Source organism: Epinephelus lanceolatus, chromosome 14 (assembly GCF_041903045.1).
Source record: "Epinephelus lanceolatus isolate andai-2023 chromosome 14, ASM4190304v1, whole genome shotgun sequence".
NCBI lineage: Eukaryota > Metazoa > Chordata > Actinopteri > Perciformes > Serranidae > Epinephelus > Epinephelus lanceolatus.
This window is the reverse complement of record NC_135747.1, coordinates 16,546,838-16,572,152: the sequence shown is the minus strand read 5'-3', so window position 1 is coordinate 16,572,152 and position 25,315 is coordinate 16,546,838. Positions and strand designations below refer to the sequence as shown.

Below are 25,315 nucleotides of genomic sequence, written 5' to 3'. Positions count from 1 at the left end.
TTGAGAATAAGTGATGGGGACAATTTTTTTTTCATTTTGATCATTTGTATGCATGTGTTGATGTGATGTGTGTGATATGTTTGAAACTGTGTCTGTTTTCATGTGGACCCACAGTCTGCAAAAAAACAGAATAAAACTGTCCATCACAAAATCACATCCAGCAGAGTAACAGTATAGAACTGGACCAAACTGTTCAAACAAACACACACAGATACTCTGTTTAGGATCTGTGTGCAGAAACATTCCTCTTAACCTTTCACAAGCAACAACCCACATTCCTTCAGACCACTTCCAAATATACCAATGCATATGATATACAGGATGTGTGCACACGGAAACACAAGATGCGTGAGCGATTAATGGTGACATTTACACAAGGCTTGGGTTGAAAGAGGAAAAAATACATGTACCAAATGTCCCTACAGGATTCGGTTGTGAAGTTTGACTTAAACTTAAAATCTTCGTGGAGGCTGAAAGGGTGAAACGTCGTAGTTCAAACTTTGCTTGGAGGATCAAAGACTTGTTTCCGCCCTGATGGAAAATGTTGTCTGTAGTGTCCGCAGGCATCATTGTGACTAATACAAACTGAATGTGTTTGTGTATATTTCAGCGTGGATTTTCCATCTCTTACACTGGAATTGTGTGAGGAGGGGATTTCTTCATGGCCAGTATGGACCGAAGGAACAACTGCAGCCACCAATAACATTTTCATATGGGCATATGGGTATTATTTTAAGAACCTATCCTTTAACACCCACAGGCAGGCCAAAGGCAAAAGGTCTGCTGTCATAACCTCCTCCTGACTATGTACAGTACTGCCTCCCTGATCACTCTCCAAGAACTCTGTGTCAAGACTGCACTGTACGCAAAATAAACAATTAATCGTACAAATGGGGATGAGGGCACACTTTCAAACAGTCTCTCTTCAGAGAAAGTCATTGTGAATATACAAAAGTGATGAAGTAGTTGTGTGGAAAAAAAGAGCTTGAGAGAGAAGGGCAAAACCTGACCCCTTTTTTAAGATGTGTGAAGTGGGTTGATAGCAAAATACCGTGTGCAAAAGCCAATCCATAATACAGTCAGTATTCATAAGCATTTTTTCTGATTAATGCACTCAATGACTTTGCACTTAAGCTAATCGATACACTCCCTGTATCTGGTGAGATCAACAGAGGGCTAAAAAAACACATAAATACACACACGGACAAACTGATGTTGGAGCCATACTCTCTCCAAACAGAGGTGAGACATTTCTCATTTCTTTTCTCATCCAGTGACTTGTTTTACTTTCTTTCACTTTGTATTTCTTCACACAGAGGACAGAGTGACTAAATCTAACCCTCAAACGTGATGAGCCAATCACAGTGCGTATAGCCATTCCCATACACTCGCACGTTCTCTGCCTGGACGTTCATTGAAATGCATTACAGAAAGTCAGATTCATTCAGTTTTATGAGCTTTTTCGGAGATTTGAAGTTTAAAAATGGTCAAACAGTGTGCATGGGGTACATGCAACTCCAACACAAGGTATCCTGAGAGGCTGGGCGACGAGGTGTATTTTTTACACTTTAAACCACATCTCAACCGAGAAAAGTGTCTCCTTTGGATAAAGTTGTGTGGTAACGTTAGACCACAACATCAACTCAACGTGAATAAGATTAACAATGATGTCTACATCTGTTTTAAGGTAAGTCAACATTGTGTTTGAGGCAACATATTGTCACTTTGCTGGAAAGAAATATAAAGTTATCTTTAACATCTCTAGCTAACGTTAGCTAAAGTTAGCCTAACGTTAGCTGCTAGCTGCGTTGTTCATCATGTCACCTTGTTTGCTGGGAGTTCATTAGCCTATTTTGTTCTAGTTTTGTACTTTGGTGATCGTACATCATTGTTAGCTGTTGTCCAAAGGGCTCTAGTTAAGCTAACGTTAACTTCTGGAGCTTAGCTTCATTAATTTATCTGTAATCTCAGAGATAACAAAGGTTGGCAAACGTTATGCTGAATGATTCAATGTAAATACTGTAGCACCAAACTAACGGAGAGACACTCTTGGTAAAGATGGTGAAAAGGTCATTATCCTTTTCTCATATTCTGAGCCAAAAACTTTAACTTCAGTGGCACTTTAACTTGTTGTCTTTGATGGTGATGGCAACCAGATGCTGTTTATCACACTTACACTGTGACCTGTAAATTTCGGCTTGTAATTTAAGCTTTTCATCGACCTTCTCAACAATAAAATGATTAATATATCCCTCCAATGCGTAGTTTAGGCCCTTTTGGTTACTTCTCAATGACATCTGATCGTTATGTCCCCAAAAATCATCAACTGCCTCCTGCGAAATGCCGTGTACTGTGACACCTGCCATAGCGCCGGTCACTGAATGTTGATAGTTTGTCCAAGTGAGTGGAGGGGGGCGTGGCTTAGCCATAGGTCAGTTATTTAAAACTCTCCCCTGTAACATTGAGATAAGCCAACGAGGAGCACAGTGTTTATGACCTATAAATTAAATATGAATCCAGTTTAAATGTGATCACTATATGAAGTATTCATATTGGGTCGGTGCCGCCCTCTAAAATTCATTGCAATTAAAAAAGACGCAAGAAAAGACAAACTAAGACATTTAAAGCGACTGTTCACCCCAATTTAGATTGTTTTGATGTGAGTGTTGGAGATACCTGCCGAAATGATGTCTGCTTTCTTTTGAATATAATGGAACTAGATGGCACTTGACTTGTAGTGCTCAAAATGCCCCAAAAATACGTTTGAAATTCACAACCTGGTTACTTAAGATAATCCAAAGACCTTGTTCACCGTGCAGAAGAAAGCGTGCATGGTCATGGTCGAGAGGGTCCTGCTTGTGACAGCATGAGATGTAAACACATATCTATGGCGTCCTCCTCGGCTGACTGGTAATGTTAGCTAGCTTAGGTGAACTGGCAGTAGCCTCTTGTCCATGAATAGCATGGATGTATAATGACAACTGGATACAGCTTTGGAGGCCAGCCCCCATTCATTCCTCTAAAGGCTGATCAGTGGAACATGAAGCCAAGAAAGCTCAATTTTCATGGTATGAAATTACCCGGTTCTTCCACATTAAAGGAACCACAGAGCAAGCACACTGGAGACTCTGTGGCTGCAGCTGAATGCGGCTGAGCAGCCAACTTCTGCCGGCTGAATGGCTGACTTCTGGTTAAACCCTAAAATGATTTAATTGTGTGGCTCGAACCAAATGGATCAAATCCTGATAGTAAAACAAGTCATCCCACAGGGGTTGTGACAGTCAAAATTATGTATCCACTGATTTATAGACGTCTCTTTCACAGTGTAAATCTGTGGCAAAAAGTCTTTTTTAGCCCAATGGCATTACCTGATGGATCTGGATAGTGTAATTTCACTTTTGACCACTATGTAAAATTGGCGTCAAAGCTTGGTGCTGTTCCTGTGGGCTGCTTCCTGTTGATCATTTTGAGTAACCGATTCATGATTTCTGGAAAGAGACATTGCTTTTGAGATTTTTTAAAATATATTTTTTTGGCAATTTTAGCACCACAAACTGAGTGCCATCTTGTTCCCTCATATAAGTTAGGAGGCAGACATCTCTATGATCGATATCGTCAACACTCAGCAACTCACACCAGAACAATCTAGACTGATTAATAGCACTACATCAGATTGGAAAAATTGAGCATATTGTTAGGATGCAATGTCAAGCTCAGCTCACATCCCAGCTACATCAGCTGATCTCAAACAGTGCAATCATCTAATGAACCGGCTGACTGATGGAAGGGAGTCAGCTGATAGATCACATGATTCCTTTCTATGCAACCAATTGGTGACTCTCATTCAGGGCGCCCTATTTAAGCTGCTCTGGCCTGCCTACTGTTGCTGCTTGCTCTGCAAGTCGCTTTGAAACTGGCCTCCACCCCAGCTCCTCCTTTTCATGTTGTGTCTGACTTATCAATGTCATTTCTGTTTGTCATTGATGCTGCTCTGTTCTGTTCCAGGGGGTCTTTGCTGCTGCTCTCCCTGCCTTAGTCTTTCCATGTAGGTGCATGGAAGGGCAGGGAGGTTTGCTCTCTCTGCTCCAGGCTCTCCTTGTTTGCACATGGAAGGGCAGGGAGGTTTGCTCTCTCTACCTCAGGCTTTCCACAAAGGCACTTGGAAAAGGCTTTCTGTGTAGGCCCCAGAACAGAGCCATACTGCCAAATATAATCCTGCAAATGGAAATAAAGTTTTCTTTGATTTAAGTGTTCCTGACTGAACTATGCATTTTCATTTTTCGGATAAATTGTACCTTTAAGCCTTAGAAAATAAAACATGCATTCCTGTCTATGATGGATGGTGTTAAGAGCACATATTTGAATGTAACTGACCTGACTGGCAGCTTCAGTTTAAAATATGCTGGCGTTGGAAACACATACAGATTTACCTGGAGGTGCATTTTCTCACGTGAGTTCAGTGAGTTCCTGTTAATTTATGTCCCTGGCACATCATTAATGTCCACTTATTTCAGTGAGATGGAAAGTGTTGAAAGTGTTTATTGGTGAATGAATGTTGATGGCAGAGTTATGTACTGCAGGCCGGATGGCTTGGCCAAGCCTGTGTTCCAGGCATGCCAGCATTTAGTCACAGCAGGTAAGTGGGTCAGTAATCATGAATCCCCCGTGTCCTCCTTCAACCCTGAGGAGAAAGACACAGGGCCGGAGAAAGAGGAGAGGACAAATTAGCCTTTTGTTGTGTATAAAGTGACTCCCCCGCACCAACAGCAGCTCGGTGCTGCTGAGGGCCCTTTATTTCTTGTTTGTGTGCGTGCTTCCACTCTAACAGCTTTCTGTCCCCTGTAATGTCAAACCGTTCTGTCCTTCAAACAAACATAAACATTTTCCAGCACATTAAGCTCCACTGCCATCTGCAGCTGCTGATGTGTGAAGATATTAGATTATATTGGACTTCTTCTTTTAAAACAGGAGGTTGTGGTGTGTTCAGATTTTCAGTCTGAACCTTGACTACAGTAACACCTGTTTTTTAATCTCTCCATTAGATAAATACTCACTGTCACAGATATATTCTGCTCCTGCTGGCAGGAAGATTTTCAGCAGGAGAAGTACGAGGGTTAACGTGATTAGACTTGATATCTCTCTCTTTCCTCTTTCTCCACCTGCTTTGTATTCTCTTGTGTGCTCTCCCTGTCTGTCTCTCTTCCGCTTTACTTTCTCTCATCCTCTCCGCAGACAAACACAGCTGAGGTATGGGCAAACCACCAAAATGTGTGTGTGTGTGTGTGTGTGTGTGTTAGAAGCTGTGCCAACCTGAACCTGCTGAACTGCAGCTTTGACAGACCCTCAGCTCTCCCTCTCTGCAGATGAGTTGGACGTCAGCACTCACTGTATGATACAGCCAGAAACACAAACAAGTCCATTTGTTATATTGGCACACATTATTATATTACATAAACTTGATATGGCAGATGAACTCCACGGGTTTGAATTTACTGATTAAACCTGGCAACACCCACATGTCTTAGTGAGACGGACTAAAACCATGAAAAGGACAAGATACTGCATCACAAAATTATTCAACATAATTTCAGAGATTTCAACATCCTTTTTTACGTCACTGATCTCATCCAGCTCATCTGAAAAATCAGTATAGAACAGAGAGAAGGATCTTTTGTAATGTCACGTCAAGTCTGCTTCGATCCAGATAAGAGGATTTAATGGTATAAAGATGCTCTCTCACACCCAAAAAGTGAGGCCATTTTTAAGTTTAATTATGAAATTGTAAAATCAATACTATAAACATTGGAGAGTTCTTTTTCATATAACATAGGCATAAATGCTTCTAGTCGCCACTCTGTCAGCTCCACTAAATTTGTGCTAAATCTACACTCCTGTCTATTTTGCAAGTCTTGGTGGTGCTTTTTGTGGTTGGCTTTGGACGGTGGTGGCGTTTGGCTGCAACATCAGGATGAACTCACCAGTCTGTGAAGTTTCCTTATGCCGACTTCTACCCAGCTCGCTGCTTGCTAGCCAGGTCTAGCTTTCAAATTTAAACATCAGTAAACATGATGGAGAAGAATAGGCATCAACTGAGTTACCATCCTGCTAGCCACTGTACAGACGGAAATAAACTGGACGACCTCTGTGCAGGAACTGTGATATCCTTGGATTCACTGAAACTTGCCTGAATCCTGGACAGCAGCATTCAACCAGATGACTCTTTTTCTACATGCCGATCCGACAGAGCGGAGGACTGTGTTGAAAGAAGGAGAAGAGGCATGTGCTTTATGGTGAATAAGGATTGGTGTGATGCTGGGGATGTGAGGTGCTGTCCTGTTCCTGCTGTGGATCAACTTCCAGGTGCAAGAGGTTCATCTCACTACACAGCATGGAGAAATCTTGAAGGATGATGAGATAGATGACATCATAACATGTGGTAGAATCAGTTCTGCCTGTTTGACTGGCCAAGTCACCAGAAGAAAATGTTGACAGTGACTGCGTTTACAAGGTCTTTAGTATCCCGGTTTTGAGACTTATCCCGGCTTTGAACATATCTGGGATATGATGTTTACATGGAACACAGAGAAACCCGGTTATTCATTGACATTCAGTGACCAGTGTCACGTAGCTTGTCATTTCTGTGTCTTCTGCCGTCTAAACACGTAGTTAGGTTGAGTTCTTTCATCATTTTCAGGCAAAATTCAGTCTCTTCGTCACTCCAAAAATGGGAAGCTCTCGTTGCTGTTATGTTGCTTGTATATCTGGTGTGTCACTCTGGCGCCTGTGCACATGGCGGGCAGACGTCAGAGACTGGGATAAGGCGTATACATGCTCCAGTATCCCAGCTTCTATCGGAAGACTCCAGGTGGCAAAACCCGGTTTCTTGAAAACGGGAAAAGGGCATAACCCGGTTTCTGAATTCGGGATATGGTGTTTACATGCACAAACACAAAAATGGGATACTTAAAAACCCAATCAAAACCGGGATACTAAAGACCTTGTAAACATACTCATTGTATTTTTCTGCAAACCACGAATACTTTACATTTACACGTTTCATAGATATCATATCAACACTTCTAATATGATGTAGTATATGAGCTGACTTTGTCATCAGGGGGTGGAGGAGATGGTGGATGGTGTGTAACCTAGGCGAGATACCTGCAGACCATTGTTTGAGACAACAATTGCTGTTTTTCTAGCAGCTTTTAAGGCTCAAAACAAGGATGTTTAGTAGCAACCTGTTGGTAGAATAGTGCCACAAAAAGTGATTGTTCTTTACAGACACATTGCCGCTTTCTTGCAGGGATTAAAAGCGGGTATTTTAAGCCAAAACATGAATTTTCTTAACTATAACCAAGTGTTTTTGTGTCTAAACTTAATCACACGTTAACCAACATATTTGCCAACATTTTTTTCTGAAATTCAGGCTTTAGCTCCTAAAGGTCACCCTGCCTGTTTCCACATCTACTAAAAACAGTTTCCACTGTCTCTTTTGCCTCTGTCTTTCCAAAACACAAACCAGCAGGTTTGATATTTTTTAAACACTCTGCAGTTCCTGTTCCCCATGAGTAACTGCAGGCTTTGACACCCAGCTGCAGGCCACTGACAGTGGGAAGAGAGTGCTGTCACATGCACAGAAATGGCCATTTTTAATTGCAGCAGAGCTTAAAATTGGGTTACTGTTGTTCTTTTTAAGTCACTTGCAAACGTTATATTAATCTATAGTATGTTTGAGGTAAGTTTACATAAACTACTTTGTCATGGATTTTGAACTTGAGCTTTTACTACAGAGTTTGTGAAATTTAAAAAAAAGTTCTCTTTAAGTTATAACAATCCCACATGTTGTTTCATTCAAGTGCTATATTAACATCCCTCTGCTCTTGCAGAAATTACCTCTCAGCGCGTTTCAACTGGACAGTAAACACTTAAAAATAAAGCAATATACAAAAATAAAAATGTTGTAGGAGCACAGATGAAAGCTGTTATGTGTCTGTTCTCTGTCTTGTGAAAGGCCACCAACTAACAGTCGAGAGATGGGAACAACTTCTTCCGCTCCTCGCTGAGACTCAGCAGATTCACCCAAATTAAATCCTACCCTTAGTATAATCAATACTTGGAAGTTTCTCTGTGCGGAGTGCAATGACTTGTGATTTCATAGAATAATACAGCGTCAGCATCTAACTCAATGTTCCTTCACTGATGACTTTAATCAAATCTAACCACCAGCAAAGAAACCTCCTGACCTAAAATTAAAATGTGCAGTATTAGATTCACTTAATATGCTGCTCAGACACCCAGCTGACGCAAATATGCTTAAGAAGTCTTTGGTATCATAAGAGATCCAGCCTTGAAATGAAGGGACACACACACACACACACACACACACACACACACACACACACACACACACACACTGTCTTTCACACGCAAATGATGTCATTAAGTGAGTAACTGCAGCATGAATTAATAATGAAAAAGCTCTTGTTACAGCACAGGTGCTGATCCAGGATCAGACTCCACAGGCAGGCGTGACATGTAGGTTACACAGGGTTCAGTGGCACTGACAGCATCTGTTGTATAAGTGGAACAGATCTGAATCAACACTGGTTAGAGCTGCAGTCAAACACAGTGATCTATGACAGGAACACTGCAGACGGTCCATGAGAGTTAAGCAAAGACAAAAACCTGAAACGATTTCATGATGTATAATAATGTGCATTCTGTGACACTGACATGGTAAGCGTTATTCATTTATTATTCATTATCTGTAACTGCGTATTGTCTTGAGGGTCGTGGTAGGCTGGAGCCTATCCCAGCTGACGTTGGGCGAGAGGCAGGGTACACCCTGGACAGGTCGGCAGACTATCACAGGACTGACACATAGAGACAGACAACCATTCATGCTCACATTCACACCTACGGACAATTTAGAGTCACCAGTCAATCTAAATTATAGCATTACTGTAAAAAAAAAAACAACAACCTGCGGGTCAAGAGTAAGACTATAACTACTTTCTCCAAGCCGAGCTGATAAGTTCAAATATTCCAGTACATCAGCATCTCAGTCAATCATCATACTACTCAGTAAGGAAAGACACTATTTTACTGGCCTGTATTTGTGTTACTCAAACTTTCAACAACAGGATCAGTGGTGGAGCAGATTTACTGAAAAACTTAACTTGTATCAATTAGTATTTCTTAAATTAACTTTGAATCAAATGAGTTTGTGTTAAGTGAAAAGGACTTGCACATAGTGACTATAGAGCATTCTTTAGGCCATTGGCTCTTTAGCTCAGGAGTAAGCAACCTGCAGCTCCAGAGCCGCATGTGGCTTTGTGGCCCCTCTCCAGCGGCTCCCTGAGACTTGAAAAAAACACATGGAAATGAATAATGTTATTTTTAAGGTTTTAATTTTCATTCATCACTGTGGTGGGCGAAAGTGATTCTTAAATTCTAAAATGTAAAAGCCTGGTGCCTTTTCATCTAAACTTTGTCAAACCTCAATCTCAATGGCCGGCCTTGAGTCTCCCTCGCTAAGCTAGCTATGAATCATAAATCCAAAAGGAGAAAAAAATTGAGAATTTGATAGTGTGAGGACAGATTCATTTGCTTTCACCACCAACACTGCAAAGTTAAAGAACCAAACACTCATTATCAAAGATCACTTCAACATATTAATGAATGTTCATTTAGATCTATTGGCTAATTTAGACTTAATAGGCTGTGTTGCCTTCATTATAAGGCTCAAATATTTGATAATTTTGTGGCTCCAGGCATTTTATTTATTTATTTTTTTTAGCCAAAAATGGTTATTTTATAAAAAGTTGAAGTTAAAGTTGCAGACCCCTGCAGGGACCTCCTACTACATATATTGCATAAAGTTGAGTTGAATTTTAAACTGGGCCTATAATAATGTATAAGGCAGCCAAAATGCCACGTATAAAGACACCATTAATGGTGCACACAATACTAAGCTATTAATTATTATTTTTGGCAGAATCATATATTTTATACATCATATTTGTGTCTGAAGTGGACGGTATTTCAGAGTCTCTGCTTGAAAAGTTAAGAAACGACCCATTGTAGCTCACAGGGATGTCCATACACTTGACATGGTATTAAGCCAACTGGCCAATATATTTCAATAGTATGTAATTGTAATTCGCTATCATTTGCCTCACTGTCATGTACAGGTGCCACACAGTAATTTAGTGTTAGCTGGTGAACATGAGTGCACATGGATTCATGGGTAACAGTTAATATGTCATTAATGTTGTGTACTGTAATTTTTTTTCTTTGCCAATAATATGTTGGATACATAATAATGTGTTCTTTCAGACACATTAAAACTTAAATGATCAAGCAGTAACTTTGAGGACCCCATGTTGTAGACCCAGGCTAGAAAAATATATCATGTTTTGGTGTCACTGCTCTGCCAAATGTGTATCTCTCTGGATACTGTGCCACTGTACACATCACTGTGTTCCACGTTAATAAAGGCAAATGGCTCCCTCTTGTGGACATTTTGCCATTATCTGACCTGCAGCGTTTTGCTGAGTTGAGATGTGGTTGTGTCACTAAAATATCTGAGTTTAAGGATTTCAGGGTCACCTTTCACCCCTCACTTTCTGTACTACTATGTTTACTGTAACAATAAAGTCAAATCATCAAACGTTTAGTCTGAGACCTTCTTGTTAAAGGAGTTGAGGATGTGTGTCTTCAGGTTGCTGATTTTGGATTATGTGCACACTAACATCCACATAAGAGGGTGCAATATGTGTGAAAGACACAACATCAGCTGCTCAATAATATGCCATCAAAGCCTCGATTTCTCACAGTTTTTGGGTATGTTGGAAAGCTAATTTAGGCAGATATTTCAGTTTTAGTCAACTAGAAATAATCAAAAGTGATGATGCAGTTGAGAGCACAACAGTATAGTGGGTACAAGTATAATAAGAGTTATTCTCTACGTGTTAAACCACTTGTGACCACTGAATGTCTGTCCAACGCACCTGTGACTATGGGTGTTGTTAGGGATCGTCCTAAAAGTGCAATACGACCCATTTCAATATTCAATGACTTTTTTGTTTTTCAACATAGAAATTGACACCACAGCTTTCCTTGGTTGTGTTGTGTTCAGAAAATGACCTGTAGGCTCCAGTTGCAGAATGATCATCATATTTATTCATAGTGGCATGCATAAGGTTGACTAAATGTCAATTTCTTCATTTTTCATCCAACACACACACACACACACAACTTACAGCATGTCACACAATGTTTCACGCCACAGTGTTCAAAAACCATTTGCCCCTCCAGGGTCAAACACCTGACGGCTGCAGTGTCCTTCCTCCCTTTATTCACTAAGCCAAAATACCAATTTAACGCCACCCAGTGTTCACACATGCTAAATACAATGAATGCCTGGTAAGAGAAATGACATATTTTGCTCTTACAAATGTAATTAATCATTTATTTATTTATTTTACAAACTCACAGATTCAGTCAATAAACTGGTTCAGTGAACTCCAGGGTCCTCCACAGTCTTAAACTAGCTGAATGACGTTATCATTGTCAGCATGGAGCTGAATCTGAGTCATGTTTCCAGCACATTCTGAAATCCATACTGCCAAGAATTCAGGCTGTTAAGTCCTAATAAAACTAGTATTAGAACAGTATACAAAGGTAGGGGGATGTAGCTCAGTGGTAGAGCGTGTGCTTCGCATGTACAAGGTCCTGGGATCAATCCCCAGCATGTCCATTGTACTTTGATAACTGTCACCTTTCAGCACCCAGTCTGAACTGAGAAACAAATACTGCTCTTCTGTAAAATGCAGTAGAGAAACAATATTTGTGCCTTGCTAAAAACTCTCCTGGGTTTACCTCTTTCTATCAACACACAACTTTGGGTTTTATACAAATAAAGGGGATGTAGCTTAATGGTACAGCGTGTGCTTTGCATGTACAAGGTCCTGGGATCAATCCCCAGCATCTCCATTATGTCTGGTAACTTCCTTTACTAATAAACACCAAGGGGACTTCTTTGTACAGCGGCAAATAAGAGTTCCTAAGAGAATCTTGATTATTGATTGAGTAATGTCAGGTAAGAATAAATAAAAAAATCATCAAACAAACAAATGACTCAGTCAATAAACTGGTTCAGTGAACTCCAGTGGCCTCAACAGTCTCAAACCAGCTGAATGACGTTATCATTGTCAGAATGGAGCAGAATCCTTAAGTGCCAAATACATTTGACAGTGGGGATGTAGCTCAGTGGTAGAGTGTGTACTTTGCATGTACAAGGTCCTGGGATCAATCCCCAGCATGTCCATTATAAACTGCTATTATATACAACTGCGACTATCAGCACAAAAATTTTCAATTTAGCTGACAGTTCAGACTGTTTTCCTACAGATAATCAGATGTTTGTTTGTCTGAGCTCATATCTTTGGGTAACCTCCAATTAAAGGGTTTGTAGCTCAGTGGTAGAGCGTGTGCTTTACATGTACAAGGTCCTGGGGTCAGTCCCCAGCATCTCTATCAGGTCTGTTGACTTCCTTTATCAATCTATGCAGCTAAAACACTTAAAAGTCCCATGTGTAGGATCTACTGGCATCTAGCAGTGAGTTTGCAGAACTGAAACTTCTCTTGTGTATAAGCCATGCAGTTGAGCTACTGTGGCCGACGTGCAAGCATGAATGGTAATATCTAGAGGTGTTTAATTTGTCTGTTCTGGGCTACTGTAGAAGAACATGGTGTACTCCGTGCAAGAGGACCTGCTCTGTATGTAGATATATTACCGGCTCATTCTAAGGTAATGAAAAGTTATGAATATTATATACCATTTCTATCAATAGATGCTCCTCAACCCTACACACTGGACCTTAAAAAAGTAAAGTAATTAATATAATTAATCAGGTGGTATTAAGTGTTACATATGGGGATGTAGCTCAGTGGTAGAGCGTGTGCTTCGCATGTACAAGGTCCTGGGATCAATCCCCAGCATCTCCATTATAATTTGATAATATACATGACTGCCACCTTTCAGCACCCAGTCTGAATGGATGAAATGTGGACACTGCTGCTCTTCTGTATAATACAGTAAAGACAGTGTTGGTGCCTTGCACCTTCCTTTGCAAAACTCTCTTTGGCTTGACTTTTACTATCAACACAAAAGTTTTCAATTCAGTTGACAGTTCAGATTATTTTCCAGAAGTTAATCATATGCTCGTCTGTCGGAGCTCATATCCTTGGGTACACTACAAACAAAGGGGATGTAGCTCAGTGGTAGAGCGTGTGCTTTGCATGTACAAGGTCCTGGGATCAATCCCCAGCATCTCCAATGTAATTACTACTACACCTAACGAGCAGTTGTTTGTGCAGTGGCAATAACAGCTCTTAAAAGAATCTTGTTTATAAACTGAACAATTTCAATAAACTGGTTGAGTGAAGTCCAGGGTCCTCCACAGTCCCAAACCAGCTGAATAACGTTATTATCGTCAACACGGAGCAGCTTATTGTCCCCAGCACCTTGTTAAATCCATGCCACTGAGAATGCAGGCTGTTCAGGAGGTAAAGGGGGTCCTAATGAATGGAATATTAGAATAATACATTTAGAAGTGGGGATCTCCGCTGTAATTTGATAATATGCATAACTGCTTTCATGTCTGCCGCCTTTCAGCATCCAGTCTGAGCTGATGAGGAACTGTTGCTCTTCAGTAAAATGCAGTAGAGAAACAATATTTGTGCCTTACTAAAAACTCTCCCGGACTTGCCTTTTACTATCAACACACAACTTTGGGTATTAAACAAATAAAGGGGATGTAGCTCAGTGGTAGAGTGTGTGCTTCGCATGTACAAGGTCCTGGGATCAATCCCCAGCATCTCCATTATGTCTGATAACTTCCTTTACTAAAAAACACCAAGGGGACTTCTTTGTACAGTGGCAAATAAGAGCTCCTAAGACAATCTCCTGTAGAGATTGTATCCTCATAAAATATCTGGGTGTGCATGTGGACTGGAAGAAGAACTTAAATGCTATTTTTAAGAAGGCCCAGTCCAGATTATTTTTCTTGAGGAAACTCAGATCATTTGACATCAGCAGATCTCTTCTAAATGTTTTTTATAATGGTATTTTAGCAAGTGTCCTTTTTTATGTGGTTGGTTGTTGGGGTGCCAGCCTAACATTGGAGGAACAGGAACAGGATCAACAAACTTATTAGAAAGGCGGGATCTGTTATTGGTATGAGCCCTGCTTCTCTGGAGGTCATAACAGAGCAGAGGACTAGGAGGAAGCTTAGAGCTATCTTGTCTCAGGATGATCACCCCCTGCATAGCACTTTTGTTAGAAGTGGCAGAAGTAAGCGGCTTCTTTTGCCCAGATGCTCCACAGAAAGATTGAGGAAGTCCTTTGTTCCTGCAGCAACCAGGCTTTTTAATTTGGATTGCTGCTGTCATGTCTTGCTGCTATACTAGTCCTTGTACATTGCACTTTAAATTGCAGCGACACTTTCTTGCTGTTATAACTTGCTGCTATATTTGCTTGTACATTGCACTTTAAATTGCAGCTATACTCTCTTGCTGTTATAACCTGCTGCTATACTCGTCCTTGTACATTGCACTTTTAAACTGCAATTGTACTGTTTTTATTCTTTTTAATCTTTATTTTTTTTTATTTTTTATTTTTTTTCTGGTTATTTTGCTATTATTGTATTGGACCACTGCACTCCTAGGTGACGTTATTGTATATGTATATTTTGTCTATGTCTTATTGTTGTACTGTATGTTGACCATGGTGGCAATCCAGTTTCCCCACGGGGATTATTAAAGTTAATCCAATCCAATCCAATCAATTCAATCTTGATTATTGATTGAGCAATTTCAGGTAAGGATAAATAAATTAATGAACTAAGAAACAAATGATTCAGTCAATAAACTGGTTCAGTGAACTCCAGTGGCCTCAACAGTCTCAAACCAGCTGAATGACGTTATCATTGTCAACATGGAGCAGAATCTCAGAGGAATGTTTCCATCACCTTGTTAAATCCATTCCATCGAGAATGCAGGCTGTCCAGGGGGTAAAGGGGGTATTAATAAATTGAGTATTAGAATGACACATTTGCCTGTGGGGATGTAGCTCAGTGGTAGAGCATGTGCATTACATGTACAAGTTCCTGGGATCAATCCCCAGCATCTCTATCAGGTCTGTTGACTTCCGTTATCAATCTATGCAGCTAAAACACTTAAAAGTCCCATGTGTAGGATCTACTGGCATCTAGCAGTGAGTTTGCAGAACTGAAACTTCTCTTGTGTATAAGCCATGCAGGTGAGCTACTGTGGCCGACGTGCAAGCATGAATGGTAATATCTAGAAGTGTTTAATTTGTCTGTTCTGGGCTACTGTAGAAGAACATGGTGTACTCCGTGCAAGAGGACCTGCTCTGTATGTAGATATATTACCGGCTCATTCTAAGGTAATGAAAAGTTATGAATATTATATACCATTTCTATCAATAGATGCTCCTCAACCCTACACACTGGACCTTAAAAAAGTAAAGTAATTAATATAATTAATCAGGTGGTATTAAGTGTTACATATGGGGATGTAGCTCAGTGGTAGAGCGTGTGCTTCGCATGTACAAGGTCCTGGGATCAATCCCCAGCATCTCCATTGTAATTTGATAATATACATGACTGCCACCTTTCAGCACCCAGTCTGAATGGATGAAATATGAGCACTGTTGCTCTTCTCTTCAGTAAAATGCAGTAGAGAAACAATATTTGTGCCTTGGAAAACTCTCTTCGTCTTGTCTTTTACTATCAACACAAACATTTTCAATTTAGTTGACATTTACGATTATTTTCCAGCAATCAGAAAATCAGATGTTCGCCTGAGCACATCTTTGGATAAGCCACAAACAAAGGGGATGTAGCTCAGTGGAAGAGCGTGTGCTTCGCATGTACAAGGTCCTGGGATGAATCCCCAGCATCTCCATCAGGTCTGTTGACTTCCTTTATCAATCTATGCAGCTAACACAGATTAATCCCAGTTACAACTGTGTTTACAAGGAGGAAGGGCTCTTACTAGTGATTTATTAATTGAACAACTAAAACACTTAAAAGTCCCATTTGTACGATTTACTGGCATCTAGCAGTGAGTTTGCAGACCTGAAACTTCTCCTGTGTACCAGGCATGCACGAGAGCTATAGTGGCCGACATGAAAACATGAATGGCCATATCTGGAGGTGTTTTGTTTGTCTGTTCTGGGCTACTGTAGAAGAACATGGTGTACTCCATATAAGAGGACCTGCTCTGTATGTAGATATATTAACAGCTTATGCTAACATAATGAAAACATAGTTATTAATATTATATACTACCAATATATACCTATAGATGCTCTTCAACCCCACACACTGAACGTTAAAAAAGTATAAATCTATTAATTACATAGTGGGGATGTAGCTCAGTGGTAGAGCGTGTGCTTCGCATGTACAAGGTCCTGGGATCAATCCCCAGCATCTCCATCAGGTCTGTTGACTTCCTTTATCAATCTATGCAGTTAACACAGATTAATCCCAGTTACAACTGTGTTTACAAGGAGGAAGGGCTCTTACTAGTGATTTATTAATTGAACAACTAAAACAGATGGTTACAGAAAGTAATCGTGGTTCTGTGAATGAAGGTCAACACGCCACCGTATGGGTCACTCTCTCAGAGGGTGAGCTTTTTCAGGAGACAATTAGCAAATTAACACCTCTGCCCTTTGGGCACAATCAGAGCTTACTAATACAGCTGTGCGATCACCTGCCCAGTCTCTTTTCTCCAACTGAGGCCAAAGCAGCCTACTGAAAGACAATGCAAGCTGGCATGTTGACCTTCATTCATAGAACCACAGTTACCTTCTGTAACCATCCGTTCTATTTCATATCAGGTCAACACGCCACCGTATGGGTCAGCTGAATAGCAAATAAGGTCAGGCAGGAGGTGTAGTGAGGCTAAAAACACTCAGGACAACAGTTAACTGATCAGAACACATTTTTTTATTGAAGAAAAATAAAGCCTTGGGGCACTACAGCCAAGACCGATGAAGGTCACCTACTGCAAAAGAAAACACCATCCACCTTTTCTGTTCCCATTTTTATGGACAGAAAAAGGCCCAGCATAGCAGGGACCACACACCTCACTGTCTTGCTTGCAGGACAGCAGAGGATATTGACGAGCCAACATTTAGCCTGTAGAACCTTGCAAAGGTCCCAGAAGAGGCCCAACCGGCTCCAAGGGAGCCCCCTTGAAGAGCGGCCACGAGGTGGCCACCCCCTCCCCCCCTGCCAGGGGGAGGGACTCCAGTACTATCATAGGCCAGAGCTATGGCCTGGACAACCCAGCGGGCCAACCGCTGCTTGGACAGAGCGTGGCCCAGCCTGGCTCCCCCATAGCAGACAAAGACCTGGTTAGTCTGTCTAACCGGGGCCGTACGGGCGATGTACACCCTCAGGGACCGAACTGGACAGAGCAAGTGTAACCGTGCTGCCTCCACCAAGTCATGTGGTGGAGGATGAAAGGGCTCCAGAACCAAGGGCCACACCACGAAAGATCGAGGGTGCACCTTAGGTAAGAAGGCTGGATTTGGAAGGAGAGAGATGGCAGAGCCCTCCTCCCCCAACCTCAAACAGGATGGATGCACAGACAGGGCATGCAGTTCAGAGGCACGCTTCGCTGAGGACACGGCAAGAAGATAAGCCGTTTTGAGGGACAGAAGCTCCAGCCCCAAACAGGACAAAGGCTCTAAAGGAGACTCTGACAGAGCCTGCAACACCAACTGCAAATCCCATGACGGGACCATGGGGGACCGTGATGGCTGGATACACCTAGCCCCCTTCAAAAACTGGCCAAGAAGGGGCTGCGAGCCCATCGTCCCATCCTCAATAGGGATGTGACGGTCAGATATGGCCGCCACATAGCCCCTCAAGGTGGATTCAGTCAGCCCTCTCTCCAACAGAGACTGCAAAAACAAGAGGACCCCTTGTGTCCCACAAGAGACCGGGTTCCAGCCTTTCTCTGCACACCACTGGCAAAACCTTTCCATCTGCCAGCATAAAGAACCCTGGTAGAGGGAGCCCTAGCTGCCTGCAGGGTAGCCATAACGGCAGGACTCAAGCCGCAGGGCGGCTCCCGTCCAAGGGCCAGACATGCAGCCTGTAAATCCCCGGATTCTTGTGCCAGAGCTGTCCTTGAACCTGCAACAGCATGTCCAGTCTGAAAGGGATTTTCAATCACTCACATAGTGGGGATGTAGCTCAGTGGTAGAGCGTGTGCTTCGCATGTACAAGGTCCTGGGATCAATCCCCAGCATCTCCATCATGTGACAAGTCATGACTTCCTTTATCAATCTATGCAGCTAACACAGATTAATCCCAGTTACAACTGTGTTTACAAGGAGGAAGGGCTCTTACTAGTGATTTATTAATTGAACAACTAAAACACTTAAAAGTCCCATGTATAGGATTTAGCAGCATCTAGCAGTGAGGTTGCAGAGCTAAAACTTCTCCTGTGTACCAGGCATGCACAAGAGCTATAGTGGCCGACATGAAAACATGACAAACTAGAGGTGTTTAATTTGTCTGTTCTGGGCTACTGTAGAAGAACATGGTGTTCTCCATGCAAGAGGACCTGCTCTGTATGTAGATATACTAACAGGTTTTTTAAGGTAATGAAAACACAGTTATGAATATTATATACCATGTCTGCCAACAGATGCTCACTGCTCACGTGCACACTGGGCCTTAAAAAAAGAATAAATTATCAGGCAGCCTCAAAACCATACATGGGGGATGTAGCTCAGTGGGAGAGCGTGTGCTTCGCATGTACAAGGTCCTGGGATCAATCCCCAGCATCTCCATCATGACTGACTGACTCCTTTAACACTACTACAAGGGGCCTGATACACAGCAGTCAGACACTTATTAACACTGTATAGAGACAGTCAGGGCAGATTCAGTCTGCTATTAAAGCAAATTAATATGTCAACCTATCAATGAGCACGTTTACATACACACTAATAAACCGATCATTATCTGATTTCTGGAGTTACCTGATTATTCAAGTGGTCGTGTAAACAGCATAATCCGATGTGCTTTATCAGACAAAAGCCATTATCTGATTATGAGAAATCAGATAAACACATCTAGCTTTTTCCCCAATAGTCATATTATTCGGTGCATGTATACCCTTTAATCTGGTTTCTTTCAGGTTTTGCTATTTTATACTCCCACTCCACTACATTTTAGAGGGAAATATTGTACTTTCTACTCCACTACGTTAATCTGACAGTTTTTGTTTGATTTTACATAAAATAATATATTTTTATATTCTCAGTGTTTAAATTGTCACTTTTATTTTATCTTACTTACATGTTATGCACTGTGTGACAAGTTTATATACAATACACTTGTATATTGCACTTTGCAGTACTTTTACTCCGAATCTACCCAAAGTATGTAAAATTGGCTCCACATTGATAAACTACACATTAGAATGCTTTCACATGTATTTGTTAATGATAAAAACAAACAGTACTGTAAGAATATAAGCTGTCAGCATGATGAGTGCTTTATTTTGCAAATATATGACTTGCATACTTTTCGAGGTTTTTCCAAGGATGAGTACCTACTGTAACAGGAAGTTTGAGTTTCATGTCATGTACTTTGGGAGAAATCCAACTGAAGGACTGAATCATGTAAACCAGGTTTTTCTGATTATCAGATTATTGAAGTGCATGTAAATGTGTCAAATCGGATTATTACAATTACCTGATTATTCCCAGTTATCTGATTATTGTGCGCATGTAACCGTGCTCAGTGAATCTGTTAAATTAAGAAACAATAGTGATCAAGTAAAAACAATTCATCAGCAGCCATTTTTCCAGAATTAAACCAAATTTATTGCCCTTTTCTGAGTAAACACACATTTTCCATTTCACTGCATTTTCCCATCAAAACTAATCAAACATTCTTCGATCTATTCCCCGAATCATCTCTGTCTATAAATGTATGAAGTTACAAAAATATACACTTAGTTAGAAAAATAATAAAACTCAAGTCATAAATTCAGTCAGGTTATAACCTCATGGTGAGAAAACTCTAAGAAATGCAGGTTTTTTACAGAAGACCACAACATGTTTTTTTACATGTCTGAACCCATGAAGAAGAAATGTTCTCTTTAATCACTTATAAATCATGACTACATTTTCTGAGTCATTAGTTTAGTTTTTTCAGCACAATAACACCATAATGGAATTCTATATGTGATACTGCAGGTGGTTTTGTTGATACTGAGCTGAGACATGTAAAACATCTGTACTGTCCTCTAACCTGGTATTAACGGAGGCAGAGAGGTCAACTGTCCCAAACATCCCTTGTTGTTACATCTACACACTACACACACTGCAGTGGTTTAATAGCATAAAGACATAAACCTATCCCAACATATACATGTCTACATTCTGCAACAGCTTGAGTAACAATAAATACAGTACAAACACATTTCAGTAACGCTGAAAGAGAGAGAATAATCAGCTGCTTTCCTGTCATTTTGGCAAGTTTTTTTTGTTGGTGTTGTTGAACTCTACAGCTCAGTCTGAGCTTTCTGCAGTTTTGTTTCATTCCTGAAAACATAACAACAAGCTAACATCATTTACAGTCAGTAACATGACAACAGGTCGCCTTAAACACACATATTTGTTCCTATGAATTTTAGATGGAATCTTAAAGTTTGACCCCATGAGTGAGGGCTGTAGGAAATTTTCTGGCATAGGATTTATACTTTGAATATATATATCTCAAATAAATAATCTATATTACTTCTATTAATAAATTAATTAAGTTATATTCCGTTAGAAGTGATCTGAAGCTCCCTCCCTGTGCTCAAACACACATGGCGGCTGCTGGGGTCGTGGAAATTCTGGGACATGCCAGATAGTGACCATCAACTTTTTCTTTTGCAGATTAAGGAAAGTACTGAAAATTATTAGTTTGATGTCCCGAAGGACCTGGATCTAAAAATACAGTCATTTATAACATACAGATGGATTCAAAGGATCAAAACAGACTGATAGAAAAAACATTTAAGTACCTTGATGTTTTTTTGTAACATTAAAACAGACAGTGATAGACTGACATGGAATACTTATGTCATATTTTTTCATTTAAAGGGACAGTTCACCCCCAAACAAAATATATATATATTTCCCTCTTATCTGTAGTTCTATTTATCAATCCATATTGTTTTGGAGTGAGTTGCTGAGTGTTGGAGATGTCAGCCGTAGAGATGTCTGCCTTCTCTCCAATATAATGGAACTAGATGGCACTCAGCTTGTGGTGCTCAAAGTGCCAAAAAATACATTTAAAACCCAACAGCAATGTCTCTTTCCAAAAATCAAGACCTGCTTACTCAAGATAATCCACAGCCTTTGCTGTGAGCAGTTTCATGTAGGAACTATTTTCTTTTTACCAAACTACACCCGCCAACTGTACGGAGGTAAGGGGAAAAACATTTACATTTGATTTTGGGGTGAACTGTCCCTTTAAGTAAGTGCAGTAGTTCATAAGAAAATAGTGACAATGTTTAAAATGTCTTATCTTGCAATGTGAATTAATCTTTAAAAATATATCAGATGGACACAAAGTAGTCATCACTTTTTCAGGGTCAACCTTCCACCAAATATAACTCCAATCTGTGACAAGTTTTAAACAAACCTTGCTCAGAGACTAACATGACTGATGGATGTCAGAATAAATCCTGGAATATTTCTTCTTTAAGGTATCTTGAACTCAACAGCTGTCATTTTAATCTATCTTCAAACACTCTCCTGGCTGTTTGTTGATCTAAATTTAAAAACTGTCAGTGCACCATTAAAAGCGTTCCTCCTCAGACTTGTTCATACATGCTCACTCTCACACACACTCACACAAACACACTCCACAGAACAACAGACTGAATAGAGTATCCATACAGGCGTGAATATATTCTCGATGCATAGCTAATCAGCGTTCCCTCATTAATTATCTTAAGTAAAGTAAAAAATATTTTCCCTCTGTAGTGACATGTTTCTGTCCTACAGCTCAGCTTCCTGTTTAACAGTTATGAGACCTGAGACAAACTGCTCCACAGTTAGTTTCAGTGTGCAGGAGCATGCACAGGTTGCTTTTGTACTACGGGAGAGTACAAGTGTTAAAACAATAAATAAAAATAATGTATTAACAGTCTCACACAGTCTGTTTAGTGTGATGTTTTGAACTGACTCTTCTGCATTCAAAAGATATAAAAGGGTCTAAATTAGTTTTAGGGATGCTACTGAAATGGTGCATATCTGATCCATATGCAAACAAAGTAAAGCGATTTGCATCTCATTTATGTTCGCAGGAGAACAAGGTTACATGAAAAACTGAGCTTTCTGACCTGGTGATTTTGGTTTGGCTTCTGAGGAAGAAATATCAAACCACGGCTAAGTGGCTTCAGCTGATTGCTCTGTTTTCACACAGACAGTAAAACTCACCAACTTTGTGAATTTTAAGTTGTATCTTGTTAGAAAAGCAAAACCTTTCATCCAGGCTGCTCTTCAGCTGCGTACTGGTGAACCGAGGCAGTGTGACCCTGCTGTATTAACTCCACCTGTGTCTCCTGCTGTTGCCCTGGGACCAGTCAAAAGTAATAAAAAAACGGCACTCACAATACTCTGTCAATTCTACGAGTGCAGTTTTACAAAGCCAGCACCAGATCATAAGCACATCAGCAGGTACCTGCACCATAGTCTTCATTAAGTTTTGATATTTTCAACTGTACATCTACTGTGGGTGGAGCTTTACTGGTGAATTAAACATGTGTAAAGACAGATATCACACCTGTAAGGTTTTCTTTGAGGTCATTAAAACAGTATTGAGAACACTGTTCACTTTAAAATCTGATCATCATCAGACTTCATGTGGTTCATCAGTTCCCTTTGCCTTGAGTAATGAGCAGTTTGATACCTCACAGCGACATTACTGTATATACTAATGAATAACCCTTTAAGGGGAAAACTGTAAATCAAAAAACACTGTAAAGTAATAAAAACTGCACTGTTGTTGTGACACCTCTACCACTGTGACTTTCAATAAATACTTCTGATGAATACTATTGAATTATTGATGTATTATTGTACAACTGAAAATCTACGTCTTACCAGATGTTACGAAGATGATAATGCAGTTCTCTAACACGTCCAGAAGAGGGCGGTGTGATACTTTCCTGTGTAAACTGCCCTCCACAGAAAAGACAGAACTCTGGCGTGCTGTGACAAACTGAAAGGATCAACAGTAAACAGGTGTCAGACATCATTTTCCTGTTTGACAGCAGGTGAAGGAGTAACGCTCTCCCCTCCCTCCATGTGTCAGCGCAGCTTCCCAGTGGACGCTGATGGTTTGACTGGTTTTGTTCTGGCAGCTCGTGTGTGTGAAGCACTGTGTCTCTCCTGGCAGTGCTTTCATTGCTGTTTGTTGACTGTATGGCGTCTTTCTGTCCGCTCCTACATGGATGACTCCTGCTGGATCTGGATGTAGCAGGCCTGCAGCAGAGTCATTAAACTGAAGATTAAATGATGAAGGACAAACGACTGATGATAATGACTATATCATATAAACAAAGAAGCTCTGTAAGGCTGCACCATCCACTTTGTTTACTTACTGAATTAAAAAATATTGTAATCATATTAAAGTGTTGGTCCTATGAGCACTTGGCAAAGGCAAGTTACAATCAGCATGTTGCTTTAGCACCAACTACAGGCACAATACCATCAAAATTGAAAAGACTAAGTGTCTTCTAAATTTGTTTCCAACTGTGGACTACCTTCAAGAGATAGAGAATGATTATCAGCTGGTTAAAGCGTTTATTTGCAGCTCAGTCGATGTAACATATCGTCCGCTGTGCAGAGGATTGTGGGCCAGAACAGCCAGAAAAGCATGCTGGCCTGCATACTGCAAAATCGTACCAGATGTAGTGAAACATCCTGGTATTTTTGGCCTACTGCATTTGACATACGTTAGCAGATGGTTGAAGTGCGCTTAAAGTGGATGCACAAAAAGACTGGACCACTCTGAAAATAGTGGGTGTGGTGCTTTTACACATTTCCTTAATGGGAGCAATTGGAAAAAAGAAAGTGGTGCTTAGAAAAAAGCTTTGTAGACACTCAGAATCATCTGTGTATGTGAGTGTGTGTGCTGAGGCTCCTCACCTTCAGTGTGGTAAACATCAGTCCCATCTCTCCGTGCTGAATGTTGGGATCCATTAAATCTTCTATCAGACTGACCTCAGCTCCCAAGTTTCTGATCCTGCGGAGCAGAACGGCACAAACACAACATGTTATATCAGCAGCCTGCAACGTCTGCTCATCACTCCATGTTTGAAACACAACACACTGTCGTAATACTAAAGCCTCTTGTTTAAAGTGTGTCCGTAACACTGACCACACTGATCAACAATCTAGTTAGCTACAACTTGGCTACATTAACTGCATACAGTGTTTTAACTGAATGACAGTAAACAATAAATAAAGTGTGTGTGTATGTATATATATGGTAACACACCTTGCCCTGAGCACCACATAGAGAAAAAGAGGGAGCAGGTCATCCATGCACCACAGGAAGCTGCCATCCAGCATAGGTTTGACTTCCTGGGTCAATTCCTCAAACGTTTTCTGGATGACGAGGAGTTTGTCTGATGGAGTGAAGGTGGTGCTGCATGTGTAGGAAGACGTACATTATTATTTATACACAAGAGAATGCACTTTACATTTTGGCACATCAGATGAGGGGATATGTGTAACTAGTTTTGTTTTCAGTGCTGCTGGTAAAACTTTAAGAATGAGACTTAAATCATTATCTGCAAGTTTGTCGAAACACAATATTCCTACAAAAAAGATGGCATATATTGCATGCAAGTTTTACCACACATTTCCAAATGAAGTTTTGATTGATGCAGAAAAAAAACACTCCAGGCTATATATCACAAGATCCACTAATTATGCAAACTGTTTCAAACACTGTAACTGAACTGTGCCATGTCTAACCATCAACTAAAACTTTTACTTTTGGAGTTTGTTGGGAGTGGTTCATGGCCTGGGAGCAAGCAGTCCCTAACAGGCTTCGGCCAGGGCAAAGAATATCTAAACACCACCAACAAATTCTGCTGTATTAAAGTAGGAATTAAGTGACATGTTGGACATGAACACAAGCTCCATGGGTCTGAATGATTTCCTGCTTGTATTAGGTCATGTCAC

The 25,315-nt window shown here is 40.6% G+C and overlaps 1 protein-coding gene and 12 non-coding genes across 16 annotated transcripts in view; 12 read left to right on the top strand and 1 right to left on the bottom strand.

The window, feature by feature from the left end:
- Nucleotides 1-11,692: 11,692 nt before the first annotated feature.
- On the top strand, nucleotides 11,693-11,764 carry trnaa-cgc (transfer RNA alanine (anticodon CGC)). Its single transcript has one exon. It is a non-coding gene; the product is annotated as a tRNA-Ala (tRNA).
- A 164-nt stretch (nucleotides 11,765-11,928) lies between these two features.
- trnaa-ugc (transfer RNA alanine (anticodon UGC)) lies at nucleotides 11,929-12,000 on the top strand. The gene has a single exon. It is a non-coding gene; the product is annotated as a tRNA-Ala (tRNA).
- A 262-nt stretch (nucleotides 12,001-12,262) lies between these two features.
- trnaa-ugc (transfer RNA alanine (anticodon UGC)) lies at nucleotides 12,263-12,334 on the top strand. Its single transcript has one exon. It is a non-coding gene; the product is annotated as a tRNA-Ala (tRNA).
- Nucleotides 12,335-12,942: 608 nt separating this feature from the next.
- Nucleotides 12,943-13,014, top strand: trnaa-cgc (transfer RNA alanine (anticodon CGC)). Its single transcript has one exon. It is a non-coding gene; the product is annotated as a tRNA-Ala (tRNA).
- A 259-nt stretch (nucleotides 13,015-13,273) lies between these two features.
- Nucleotides 13,274-13,345, top strand: trnaa-ugc (transfer RNA alanine (anticodon UGC)). The gene has a single exon. It is a non-coding gene; the product is annotated as a tRNA-Ala (tRNA).
- A 475-nt stretch (nucleotides 13,346-13,820) lies between these two features.
- On the top strand, nucleotides 13,821-13,892 carry trnaa-cgc (transfer RNA alanine (anticodon CGC)). The gene has a single exon. It is a non-coding gene; the product is annotated as a tRNA-Ala (tRNA).
- Nucleotides 13,893-15,129: 1,237 nt separating this feature from the next.
- Nucleotides 15,130-15,201, top strand: trnal-uag (transfer RNA leucine (anticodon UAG)). The gene has a single exon. It is a non-coding gene; the product is annotated as a tRNA-Val (tRNA).
- Nucleotides 15,202-15,600: 399 nt separating this feature from the next.
- Nucleotides 15,601-15,672, top strand: trnaa-cgc (transfer RNA alanine (anticodon CGC)). Its single transcript has one exon. It is a non-coding gene; the product is annotated as a tRNA-Ala (tRNA).
- Nucleotides 15,673-15,924: 252 nt separating this feature from the next.
- Nucleotides 15,925-15,996, top strand: trnaa-cgc (transfer RNA alanine (anticodon CGC)). The gene has a single exon. It is a non-coding gene; the product is annotated as a tRNA-Ala (tRNA).
- Nucleotides 15,997-16,457: 461 nt separating this feature from the next.
- trnaa-cgc (transfer RNA alanine (anticodon CGC)) lies at nucleotides 16,458-16,529 on the top strand. The gene has a single exon. It is a non-coding gene; the product is annotated as a tRNA-Ala (tRNA).
- Nucleotides 16,530-18,291: 1,762 nt separating this feature from the next.
- On the top strand, nucleotides 18,292-18,363 carry trnaa-cgc (transfer RNA alanine (anticodon CGC)). The gene has a single exon. It is a non-coding gene; the product is annotated as a tRNA-Ala (tRNA).
- A 469-nt stretch (nucleotides 18,364-18,832) lies between these two features.
- On the top strand, nucleotides 18,833-18,904 carry trnaa-cgc (transfer RNA alanine (anticodon CGC)). Its single transcript has one exon. It is a non-coding gene; the product is annotated as a tRNA-Ala (tRNA).
- A 1,017-nt stretch (nucleotides 18,905-19,921) lies between these two features.
- LOC117251677 (alsin-like) overlaps nucleotides 19,922-25,315 on the bottom strand; it is a 33,168-nt gene continuing 27,774 nt past the window's right edge. For all 4 annotated transcript variants that reach the window (XM_078174403.1, XM_078174404.1, XM_078174405.1 and 1 more), the window contains 3 exons: nucleotides 24,624-24,773; nucleotides 24,272-24,368; nucleotides 19,922-23,605 (listed from right to left, as the gene is read on the bottom strand). In XM_078174403.1, coding sequence (XP_078030529.1) covers nucleotides 23,567-23,605; nucleotides 24,272-24,368; nucleotides 24,624-24,773 — 286 coding nt within the window. In that variant the 3' untranslated portion in view covers nucleotides 19,922-23,566. The remainder of the gene's footprint in view (nucleotides 23,606-24,271; nucleotides 24,369-24,623; nucleotides 24,774-25,315) is intronic.